Source organism: Coturnix japonica, chromosome 19 (genome assembly GCF_054131305.1).
Source record: "Coturnix japonica strain WE chromosome 19, WE-NBRP24, whole genome shotgun sequence".
In the NCBI taxonomy this organism is placed as follows: Eukaryota; Metazoa; Chordata; class Aves; order Galliformes; family Phasianidae; genus Coturnix; species Coturnix japonica.
The window spans coordinates 10533548-10545364 of NC_140681.1; the positions used below are offsets into that span (position 1 = coordinate 10533548).

Below are 11817 nucleotides of genomic sequence, written 5' to 3' on the forward strand. Positions count from 1 at the left end.
TTCACCATGGACAGGAGACACCGTCATCACCTCGAGCGAGGAGAACCGGAGCCCATCGATACAGCGGGACTTTGTCAGGGCAGAAATGGGTGCAGTGCCAGCGATGGAGCTCCGCTCATCTCCATGCGTTGCGCTCCGCTGCTCCCCGCAACTCGGGGTGGGAGGGAGGATCAGCCGGAGGGTAATAAACGTCTGCAGGAGGAGGAAGGGGGGGAAGAGCCGGGGCTGCGCTGAGGAGAGGAGCGGGCTGCAAATCACCTCAAACGGCGAGCAAACAAATGGCTGTTTGGCGTGGCAATTTGCAAAAGCTAGAGGCAGGCTGTTAAAAATAACAGGTTTTATTGGAAGAGATTCATTTCGCTGAGTTGATGGGAAACATTGGGAGCAGGAGATGGAGAGACGGGGCTGCAGCGGGGCTGGGGGCTACACCCGTGTGCGGGCTCACTCTGATAGCTCTGCTCATAGAGAAGCTGCTCGCTCCAGCTGCCTTCCCTCATCGGGTGATGGGCTCTGAGAGGATCCCGGACCAAATGCAACCTGATGTTAAGCAATGGATGTGCTTAGAAAGAAGCATGAGGGGTAAAAGCTGAGCTGCAGCCTCGTGCCCTTGGTGAAAAGCCACAGAGCTGTGTTCCTCATGGACAAACAACTAGGAGCAAAACCAAGGTGAGAGGAACCCTCTCAGCAGCCCCCATGATCCCCATGGCTGTGGATGCTCACCCAGGACCGCCAGCAGTAACACACAAAGCTGGTCCCATTAACAACCCATTTATTTCACTGCATTTTCTATTTCTGAGCTCACTTCTGAAATGAGTCGAGATCTGCCCTCCCACATCACCAGCATCAAACCTTCACCAGTCTCTGCCCGCGAGCAGCCAAAGGCCACGTGGGGTGAGGCTGATGAGCCTGGGGATGGATGGAGCAGTGCCTATAGGGCTTGGGGCAGCCCCAGCTACGTGCAGCAGGACCTGCAGCCTTGCACCAAACATCATCATCATGTGCACAACCAGCAGCATGATGCTTCTCCTTGGGGGTGGGCGTTAAGAATTGGAGAGGTTTGAGAAATAGCCCGCAAGAAATGGCAGGCAATCTGGGAATAAGGGGGACTCTTAAATCACTTGCAAGTTGTAAATCAAGGTTGGCTGTTTATCTAAAGGATCTGCCGCGGCTCAACGGCGAGAATCAGGCAGCACAATTCATTTGGCCTGACTTAAATAACTGTAAGGGAAAAGCCTCCCTATTGCTGAGGAGATGGCAGGATGCTGTTGTCCTTAGTAATACTGGTGAGGCACTCGGTGTAAATGCATGTAACTCTTGTTCTTGGCTTCAGTGAATATCAGAAGAGGATTTCCAATGTGCTTAAAGTGCTGTGCCTCCATAAGGGTGAAGCATTAGTTTCCAGGTGGGGACAGCACAGCTGGGAGGGCCGGGGGTGCTGCAGGGATGTAACCCAACAGGTGAGTGCTGGGAAGTCACCTTCAAACACCACTAATAGAAAAGGAGCCTCAGTCCCCAAACAAGGCTGTGGTTTCACCTGACTCCGGGTGCTGCTGATGGGATCCTCCCAGGTGAGCGCTGTGTGGTGGTGGTTCTCCTCTCCTCTGCCAGCTGCTGTGAAGGTCCTCATGGAGGTGGTGCCCTTGGTGCCCCTGTTCTCTCCTGTTGCTGCAGCTCCTCCAGCAGGAGCAGGATGTTGTCGGTGAACTCATTGCGCTGCTTCCCCATCCCACGCAGCTTCACGGGCTGCAGGCTGCTGTGGGGTGGTTCGTATGGGTTTGGGCAGCACAGCTCGGAGAGGAACAGCCAGGTGCTGTCAGGGTCCACACGCAGTAAGTGGTGGAAAACGCTTCAGAAAGCAGTGGGGAGAAAGGAGAGAAGAGTAAGGAGAAAGGGTTTTGATTTACATCCAATGGGGTCATTATAAGCACATAACACCTCCCCAAGGGATCTGCTGCCTCTCATGCCCACCACGGCCCACAGCATGGGATCATCTCCCATAACCCGGAGTGCTGTGCAGCTCAGAGAACAACTTGACTCTTACAATTCCCAACTAACTCTTTGGGTAGTATCTAAGCAACCTGTTTCCATGGCAAAGAAACCTGGGGTTAATCCAGGTTTGTTTTCTGTTGTTGTTGGTTGTTTTTTTTTAAGTTCAATATGATTTCATTGAGTGTTGCCTCGTGCAGGTGGTTGTCTTAGTGGGCTCCAGCCCAGCTTGCAAATGACAGCTGTCAGTAAGAACCCAATAAGCTACACAGACAAACCAAGGGATGTCTTTAATGCTGTGTAATCAAACACGGGATCTACAAAGATCCCAAAATAGCTCAGATTTGTTCCAGTTGTGTTTAGCCAACTGGTTCTTGTGGCACTGGGCAGGGAGGTGATTCTGGTGCCTGGGCTTCTCCCAAGCTCTGAGCAAAGCCATGGAGCAAACGGGCTGGCAGAAGAACCAGCTTTCACAGCTGTGCTGGGTATTAACTGGAGGCAGCTCACTGAAGGCTTCAGGAAGAGAGGGGAAATTATTTCTGTGCTCTTGGAGGGGAAAAAAAAACAACCCCATTCCTACCCAGAACGATGATGGAAAGGTCAGATGGGGAACTTTGCAGCCTGTAAACATTTATTAAATAGAAGTGTAGATTTCAAAACAGTCACTTGAAACTGAGAAGAAACGCAGCTCTATTTGTAAAGCGCTGACATGGGCCGCTATTTCTTCATCTCCTTTCTTTCTTACCCCCCCCCCCCCCTTCAGGGTTTGATGTTTTGTTTTTCCTCAAGCTGAGGAACTTGGGGTGATGCCATTCAGTGAGTTCAGCAGATGCTCAAATTCATGTTTTAATTTACACCATTCCCCCCCCCCCCAATCCCATTCCTGACCCCTCACAACGCAGCCTCTCAGCTGCACAGTGTTTGGTCACCTTCCCTGCAGGCGTGTTGGCTCACCTTCAATCAAAGCAAAGCTATTTCTACGTACTCTGCTTTTCCCAAGCCTTGGTGTTTTAGTTTCTTCAAGCAAGATGTGGGTGATATTTATCCCCTGGAATAGCACCAGCAGCCATAGGAAAGCTCTGCTTTCCCTGCCTCAGACATTCTGGAGTTCTTTTTCTCCCAGCATCTGTTTTTGCCTGTTGAGTTCTGCACAAAGCTGCATTTACCAAATTCACTTACTCCCACTGCTTCATCCAATAAAACTACAGGGTCCCATAAATGGGATTAAACAGCCTCCCTGGAGCACCATAACATTCCTGGAAGACAAAAATCTACTTATTTGTTTTGGTGATGGCAGCACGTTGGCCCAAAATTGCTGCTCAGCCCTTTGTATCACTATAGAACCTTCACTTTAAAATCAGGCTTAGACAATGAGGGGAGTTATTGCAGCTGGCTTTGGATGAGCTGACCTTCCTCCTTGGCAGGTCACAACTCATGAGTGGCGTAAGAAACCACAAAGGTGAGCAAAAACCAGTTAGCATAAATCAGCACGGCACGTGGGTTCCAGGCATCCTTTTACCCTGTATGATTTTGGTAGTGATAAAGCTGAGTTATGTGATGTGTGTTGGCACTCGGGCTGCAGCTAAGATTAGTTCTGTTCTATCTGTTTTTAGAAGCATTTAAATTGCAGAATATTTCATGTAGCAGGCTGATCATTTGCCCTTGCCTAAATGCACATCATATGGCTAATTCAGTACTCCCCCCCCTCCCCCCCATCCCCAGTGTGTGTGTGAGAAATTACACAGCTTTTCAGCCTGCTTTGTTAATGATTTAAAAGCTTAAGTTTCCAAACAGATAAATCCTGGTGTTCTGCTTTCCATGCTGGTGTTGCTTACACAGATGAACATTATACTGTATCGAGGATATGCAAGCCTACAGCAAAGAGCCCCTTTGCAGAACAAATGCTGCTGAAGCCTGCTGAGACGCCATAAAAGCCACTAAGGTAAAAATAAACTGACTCTTACCAACTCCGGAATACAAACAAAGGTATGGCTTCAGCTTCTGAGAGCTCTGTCTGTCTCAGCTGCTGCCCAGCCACACAAAAGCTCTCGCACACCCCTGGGAGGTCTGCACTCAGGTGAAAGGGAGCTGACAGCTTTTTCCCTTTTTAAAAGCCTGCCCTCTGAAATCTGCTGTGCCTGCTGAACCTGCTCGCAGCTGGCTGCCTCTCCCATTAGGGGAGGGAAGGTGGGCCACACAAAGAGGGTGGCTCTTCCCCATCCTTCAGCAGGAACAGAGACATGTGGCGTTCTTATTCGTTTTCCACGTTCCATAACCGGACACATTTTTGTCTGCTGAAATGTCTGCCCTTGTTTCCAGGTGACAACGTATGGCAGGAGTGATTTCTTATCCTGACAGCAGGAACATGTTGAGCAGGGTTTTGAACAGCAACTAGCAAAGTGTGTCTGTCAACGCTTCATAGGGCTAATGCATGTTCACCTAAACTGTTTGTGCTCTTTTAACCTCTCCCAGCCTTTGCAGAGCGAGACTGGTGCCAAGACTGACAGCGACCTCAGCAACACAGGTCTACCTGGCTGAGCCTGGGGTGGGGGAACAGGCCTTTTTTTCTGCCTAACTGCGGGCTGGCAGGTGGAGGAGGTAAGTCATTTTGCAGGGCCCTACAGCAGAGCTGTTCTTCTAATAGGTCTGACCCACATGGATAATTCATCTTGAATAATAACTGAGAAATTCTATGAGACAGTTTTCTACAAGACACAGACATGCTGGGGAAAGGAATGAGAAAGGAGTAAGAGGAAAGGGGTTACCGTGTTTCTCCCCCTCCCTAAATTACTTGTACACCAGATAGATCTGCATTTAAGAGACATTACCTCTGGGCAGCTTCTTGCAACTGCATGGGTTGCTTGGCACTGAGGTACACCAGGCAGGCATCTGCCACTTTATTCAGGTCACTCTCACCTGCAGAAATGGAACAGAAAAGAAGGGTAGGAGGTAACCTACTCAGCTGCTGCCACCTAATAGAATCTGCTCTAAATTGGCAGCAATGGGCTTCTGAGCCTTTGAACTGTCTGACCCAGAGCTCTTCTGACCTCTCCTCTTGAAAATCTTGCTGTGGAGCTAGGAAAGCAATCAAGAGTATTGAGAGAGGAAAATAGCAAGCAGCCAGCAAGCCGTCTCCTTCATCAAAGTCAGCTCCAGAAATTTAACCTAGAAGAATTTCAGAGAGTTTCATTCCATAGAAGAATAATGTGTTGCATGTAAAGGGTCACCCAGAGAGATACCTCAAAACGGAACCAGTCAGCTTAGCCAGAAGTCTCATCTGGGTGCTGGTTTTCAGCTAAGAACAAAGCATGGCCTAACAGGTCTGACTGCAGCAGCTCAAACATTCCACTTCATACCCATTCTAATACACAAATAGAACAAGTAGTCAGATTCTGTGTGGCACAGGGAAACTCTCTCTTTAGAAATAGAACAGATTAAGGTCCAGGAGGACCTGGGTGGGATGGATCTGGAGAAGATCTAGAGATCAGCCTGTGGGGCACTAGAAGAGTGGGAACCAAGTGCAGGCCTGGTTAGCCATGACAAAAGGAGTTACATCAGACAGAGATCTCATACATTCCACACCTCCCCTGGTACTCACCCATGTCCAGCTTCTCACACAGAGAACCCAGTCCCTGCAACACAGCGAGCTGTAACTTGAAGGCAAGTGTGTGGTTGTACACAGGCCCAGCTCTAGCACTTGCTGCAGCTTGGCTGAGGAGGGAGCTGGTCAGCTTAGGCAGGACATCCTTGGAGAACCTCTGCCTCAAAAAGTCCCCACACTTTTGTGCCAGGGTACACAGCACCTGGTGGAGAAACTTCAGTTACTGGAGGTTAAATGCACCTACAGGTCTGTGAGTGGGCTGCTCAAAATTACTGCACTCAGCAGCACCAGCAGCTCTGTGGATAACACATTCTCTATTGATTATTTTACAGTGGAACCAGCCACCACCTCCCGTGCAAAGCAGAAGATAAACGTTTGACAGAGAGGCTGGTTGAGCTGCACCTGCTGCTCAGTTTCACACTGCTCACTTTCTGGGATTGCTCTTCTCTCCTCAGCAAGGCAAAGGTAAGGGTGGTTTGTGAGGGCCTATTCAGAACTGCTGGAGGAGCCTCAGAATCACAGAATGACCCAGGTTGGAAGAGCCTCTGATGGAAGCTGCTTTGCAAGAGTTAGTCCTGCACAGTGATCTTGCCCTTGTTTCAGAGCCGGCACACAGGATGTACGGCTACTCTGAAATTCTAGCGCGTGGCTTCTTGAATTTGGGGAATCAAAACTTTCCTTTTATTCACACTGAAGGATTTGAAAATGAGTCTCATTCTGCACAGCAGAGGAAGCCCAGGGAAACTCCGGAGCTGTCAACCTCAGGCAATGCGTTTTTTGTGTAACCAGTGATTCAGGAAGAGAACGCTGTCAGCTGGCATGGCCACGAAATCTTTTGATTTGTTATTATGAGGCTAAGTCTGCACTTAACCTCTCCCCTCCCCTGCCAGTGTTTCAATTGCAAAACATTCCCCTCTCTTCAGCCTAAGACTTCCAAAGGGGGCTGCTGAGGCTGTGCTTCCAGCAAGGGTAAGTTGTACTGTATAGTATCAAAGATTTTATCTGTGGACATGCTGTGGTTAAGAGGGCTACAAACCTACCCAGTGCAGGGAGGTGATCCTATTTTCTGAACCACAATTATATATAATATAAATATAATATAAATAATTCCGAGTTCCTCTCACTGGCCACAACAGCTTCTGAGCTGCTTGCCTTCTCAGTGCCAGCTTGAAGGCTGTTGGCAAAGATTCACTGCTGTACCTTGAAGGCTCTCAGCACTGCCAGAGGGTCATCGCTAATCAGCCGAGTGACAAGAGCTGGCCAGACACGATGAGCCATGGGAAGCAGATGGTTTCCGTGAGGATGCAGCACAGTTACACAGAGCTCCAGCACGTCCAGGACCTGTGCACAAGAGATGGGAAACTGACTATCAGAACATTGCAGCACCAGGAGTTCAGGTGGATGCCCGGTATCACAGCAGGGAGCGAGGATAAAGAAAGATTCTAACACAAAGGGGTATAGTTTCACCTCAGCGTGAGCTGGGATAACTGAATACTGCGCAGAACATTGGCCTGCTCTGAAATCAACAAGCAGCCCAGTGATGTAACTCATGCAGGGCTACCTGGCCAGGCAGAAATAAGGACAGGATTTCTAGCTGGATCCCGCAGGCTGAGCTGTGCACTAGGACCCCACTGTTCCTGTTGCACAGCAGCAGGATCACCTCATAGGGCTGAGGCCGCTGTAGTAAGAATCTGGGTTATGCCTCACTGCTGCATTTTTCTGTCTTGCTTTGCAGTTTAAAAGGAGGACACCTTCAAAGGATTTTATAATTTAAAGAAAGGGGGAAAAAAAAAGCCAGGCTTCTAGGCTTGCTTATCACAACCCCAGCAACTTCTGAAATGTTTGTTAGTCTGTGAAGTCTACAGGCAGAAAGGGGAGGATGGGAGAAAGATGCTTCTCCTTCTTCCACTAAATGCTGAGGTGTGATGGGGCACCAAGGAAATGTGCTTGTCACAAAGCCACCCTTAATATCACATACAGCCTGGCTGCCATTCCTAACAGACTGATTTCAGAACCCTTTTCTTGCTGACACTTGGAGGGCCTGTCCTGAATAAGCATATGGTAACACTAATCTTGAGACAGCAGGAAGCCCCGCATGTATTATGTACACATCGAGGAGGCTTTCAGCCCCTCCATGGGCACCAGCTGTCCCTTAAACCTCTGTTCACTTACCTTCAGCCGCACACGGAGGTTCCTGTCAGACAGCAAATGGATGCACCTCTCCATCACATCTTTGGCCAGCTGAGCATGGCTTGGCAGTGGAGTTTCTCCTGCATCAGAGTCGCTCGGCTTGGGCTTAGCAAGGAGGGGAACCTCATCTGGAGGACAAAACTATTACTGAAACCATGAAAATGATTTAGAAATTCTGGGAGATCAGAACACCCACCCAGCACTACTCTGCAAATTCCTAAATGAGACCTTTAGCATTTCTGAGCATGTTTAGATATAGCCAAGTATATGCTTGAGCTCTGCGAGTTAAATGGCGGATTCAGATTGTGGGACTGGGGAAGTTTTGCCTTCTTTATTGCACAATGCAATTGGTCTGACGTTTACAGTCTCTCTTCACCACAGACCTCTTTATTTCCCATTGATTTTTATTAAAAATGAAAAGCTTGGATATTTAAAGATGGAGTATTTAAAGGTCAAGACTGCAGCATAGCCCAGTAAAGACTACAAAGTTCCCTACGTGAATGTCTGTAGGGCCTTCCAAGGCCAGGTTGGAAAGAAGCTGCAGCATTATGAGACAGGACAAAATGGTACAGGGCTCCTGAGGGAGGGTGAGGAAGCTGAAATGGGATTCTGAAATGAGGCAAGTTTGGGTCCTGGACCCAACAAAACAAGAACACCAAGCAGCACCTCATGTGAGCTACAGACAGCTCAGAGCAAACCTGAGATTGTCATGAGCACATCAGTCTTATAGTACCATCCAGAGACACTCAATTGACGAAAGGAAGCCTCAGAAATCACTGTCTTTCTCTAAGCTGAAGATACTCAGCTCTGGTACTGACCTGCCTCCTCGTCACCCGAGTCAGAAAGGTTGCCCTCTGCAATCTGCTTCTGCTTGATGTAGTCGAGGAAGAATCGCTCCACTTCCTGACTTGTTATCTCCTGCTGCATGTGGGATGAAGTCCAGCTCTGCCCCTCTGCAGCCTGCCTCTGCTGGTGCTCCTTGCTGCAGGACGGCCCAAACCACTGGACTGCAAGAGAGGAACTGATACATCATTAAGCATTGGTAATTTTTTCCTGCAAGGCAACAAGCTATCACAGTTTCCTTGAGATGAATATGACTTTTAAGCATGGGATTGAAGCACATAACTAGGCAGAAGCTGTCACATCACGGGGACCTCACGTGACTGTTAAAACCCCGATGGACACAGCAATACATCCCAAATGCTTCTACCGAACACTTATGGGAGGAGTAAAACTACCCTTTTTGACCCACATCCCCATAACTCTGCAGGCCAGGCAGACAAAGTGGTTATTATTATTGCCTTTAAGCAAAGAAACTGGTTATTACTGCCCATAAGCAAATGTTGCAGTACCTCAGCTACTTGAAACCCCTCCCCATGGCAAGTCTAAATGTCAAAGCCAGGGACCCTTTGTCACAGCAACACTGAACAGTGCAAAGTAAACATCACTTAGATACCTAGAGCTGCCATTAAGGAGTGGAGGACACCGAGGAAGGTGGAAGCCTGGTTATTATAAGACTGATCTAGTGCAGACAGGACATCTTGGATAACATCTTCTATCAGTGGCAGCAAACTGGCATCTGAATGTCTCAGCATCGTGCCCAGGACCTGGGCAGCATGTGGCTGTTGTGCCAGCTGACGCAAGTTCAGGGAAATCCCATTCACCAGATAGTCAGAATTCTGATTAATCAAACTCTGCACAGAGTCATAACCGCAGGCCTCACATATGTCCACCAACGTCCCCTGTGCTGTCTCACTGATGAGCAGAGTCTTGTCACCGGCCTTTTCCAACACTGGGTAGAGAGCTGACAGCAGAAGCAAGCGGAACTCTCTCCCCAGGACGGTTGCAAAGCAGCCAACCCCTTCCAGCTGGATGCAGAGCTGCCACACGTTGCTGTTCATGGTGTGAGTCGTTACATTCGGGCCTGAGGATGGCAGAACTTTGCTGCATGCAGCTCCGGGGAGGGCAGCAAGTCCTGAGCGCGGCACAGAGAGCTGCTCATGGCTCATCTCCTCTGTATCAATGCTAGTGACCAAATACCAGTTTGCCCGGTCTGTGTACTCCTCAAGAATGGATGTTATGGACCCTTTGAGATCATCCATGCTCAGTGAAGCTTCCCTTTCCTGAAGGACATCCACCCCTATGCCAGCAGCTCCTGCAATCAGCTCATTGAGGACCATGGCAGCCTGCTTTCGATACACAACAGACTCACTGTACAGCCCCATGAAATGATCCACGAGCAAATAGAGGTTCCCATAGTAGCCGAGAACACGACAAACTTGCTGAAGGAGCTGGAAAATTCTTTCCTCCGTGAAGAAGCGGAAGTATTTTCTCTGCCACCTGCCCTTGTGCACACCATGCTGCACGGAGGGGTCGTAGCCACCCACACAGCCCCAGCGCCTGTCCTCCACTATCTTCACATCCGTCACATCCAGCTCCAGAACCTGCATCAGTGCTTTGGACAGACGCTGGAGGTGGGATACGGAGTTGAGGACGATGTTGATCTTGGGGCCCAGCAGCTTCAAGTAGCCGAGTAATAAGCTCAAAGTGGAAAACTTGCCTGTGTCGTCCTGAGAGCTCATCAGGCGAGGAAGGGCTGTGGCAAGGGAATGGAGGTTCTCTGAGAGAACATCGGCGAGGGCTCTGTTCTGTGCTACCAGCTGCTGCTCTGCAATGCCCTGCAGCACTTCGTTACACCTGCTTTGCACTTCGCTGTTCTCATCATTAACCAGCCCCACCAAAGCCTTTAGAAGATGAGTGCACGAGTCCACCAGTGACAGCCTGCAGCTGCTCAGCAGGTGATGGACAAGTTCCACCAGCTCCAGCCTCACCCTCCAGTGAGAGTGAACAGAGGAAAGTTCGACTATTTTATGGAGGAGGAGGCAGAGTTTTTCTGAGGTGCTTTTGCTCCACTCAGGCCCTCTATGGACTATCAGTTCTGCTATTCTGCTTTGTTCTACTGATGGCTTTTCCTTCTGCTTTGGAACTCTGGCCAGCTGCTCATCAGCCATTACAAAACCAACGATGTGATAAAAGAGTCTGATGGCAGACACGGTGATTCCATGCCCTTGTTTGACGTCTCCAGCAATAATCCGAGACAGCGCAATAGAAACACCGGGCAGGAAAGAAGCAAACAAATCCCCACATCGCTGCTCCTCCTCCTCGCATAGACACCGCTGCTCCTGACACTCGCCCTGTAGCATGAGGACCTGCAAACACTCCAAAGCAACCAGCTTCACTTGCTTGGCTCTCTCTCTCTCCGCCAAGCCCAGGAGCAAAGACACAGCGAAACCGAGGAGCGGGAGGCAGGAAGGTTGATACAGAGCACTGAGCGCATCCCTCTGAGCTGAGTGCATCAAGGCCAGCATCGCCTGCATCACAGCCAGCTGCAGCTCCTCGGCTGGTGCAGCAGCTCCGTGCGGGGCGGGCAGGCAGGAGCACAGCTCGGACAGCAGCTCCTGCAGCAGCCGCGGGCTCCTGACGCTGGTGTTGAGCAGCACAGCAGACAGGCACTGCAGCACGCGCTGCACCACGCGCTCCTTTCTAGGCCCGGGCACCTTCAGTGCGAAGCGCAGCGGGAACAGCACGTAGTCCTGCAGCTCCTGAAGGGCCCCAGCGCCCACGGCCGCCAGCCGGGCCTCCAGCCGGGCTACGTTCTCCACCGTCTGCGCCTTGGTCAGCTGCACGCAGGCGGGTCGCAGCGCACCGAAGGCCTCACGAGGGGTGTCGAACACGGCCATGGTGGGACGGAATGAGGATCCAGCCTCGGAACGGGGCCACGGGGCCTCGGGGCCGGGCGCGGCCTACCTGCGGCCTACCTGCGGCCTACCTGAGGCCTACTTGCGGCCTACCTGGTGCCGGAGCGAGGCCTTCGCGTGTGGGACGTGACGGGCCGCAGCCTGACAGAGACCGCAGAGCACAGAGCTGTCAGAAAAGTCTCGTTTGCCCGCACTGCGCATGCGCTTCCCCCTTCAAAAAAGGCAGCGCGCTCCGCGGCGCCTTGGTGGGCTCTATTTGTGACCCGCGCATGCGCCGTATGC

The 11817-nt window shown here is 50.5% G+C and overlaps 1 protein-coding gene across 8 annotated transcripts; it reads right to left on the reverse strand.

Moving 5' to 3' along the window:
- Nucleotides 1-320: 320 nt before the first annotated feature.
- Nucleotides 321-11806, reverse strand: TTI1 (TELO2 interacting protein 1). 8 transcript variants are annotated; one of them, XR_014935990.1, is made up of 8 exons: nucleotides 9234-11806; nucleotides 8596-8784; nucleotides 7760-7905; nucleotides 6788-6928; nucleotides 5585-5789; nucleotides 4815-4902; nucleotides 1535-1846; nucleotides 321-537 (listed from the first exon to the last, which is right to left on the reverse strand). XR_014935990.1 is itself a non-coding variant. In XM_015881826.3 (7 exons), exons 1-7 carry the CDS (start codon nucleotides 11515-11517, stop codon nucleotides 1624-1626), a joined length of 3276 nt encoding a protein of 1091 aa, XP_015737312.1. In that variant the 5' UTR covers nucleotides 11518-11797; the 3' UTR covers nucleotides 321-1623. The 8 variants fall into 8 exon arrangements, 2 of the variants coding, with proteins under 2 accessions (XP_015737312.1, XP_085376532.1); XR_014935992.1 differs by having other exon boundaries at nucleotides 7760-7918; nucleotides 9234-11797; XR_014935991.1 differs by having other exon boundaries at nucleotides 321-1846; nucleotides 7760-7918; nucleotides 9234-11797.
- Between the last annotated feature and the right edge of the window lie 11 nt (nucleotides 11807-11817).

Coding starts and splice junctions, on each gene's coding strand:
- TTI1 (XM_015881826.3), bottom strand. CDS start 11,517: ATGGCCGTGTTCGACACCCCTCGTGAGGCCTTCGGTGCGCTGCGACCC. Junction 7,906..8,595: donor CTCGGGTGACGAGGAGGCAG/GTCAGTACCAGA, acceptor TTTGTCCTCCAG/ATGAGGTTCCCCTCCTTGCT. Junction 5,790..6,787: donor CAGTGCTGAGAGCCTTCAAG/GTACAGCAGTGA, acceptor TTTCTCCACCAG/GTGCTGTGTACCCTGGCACA.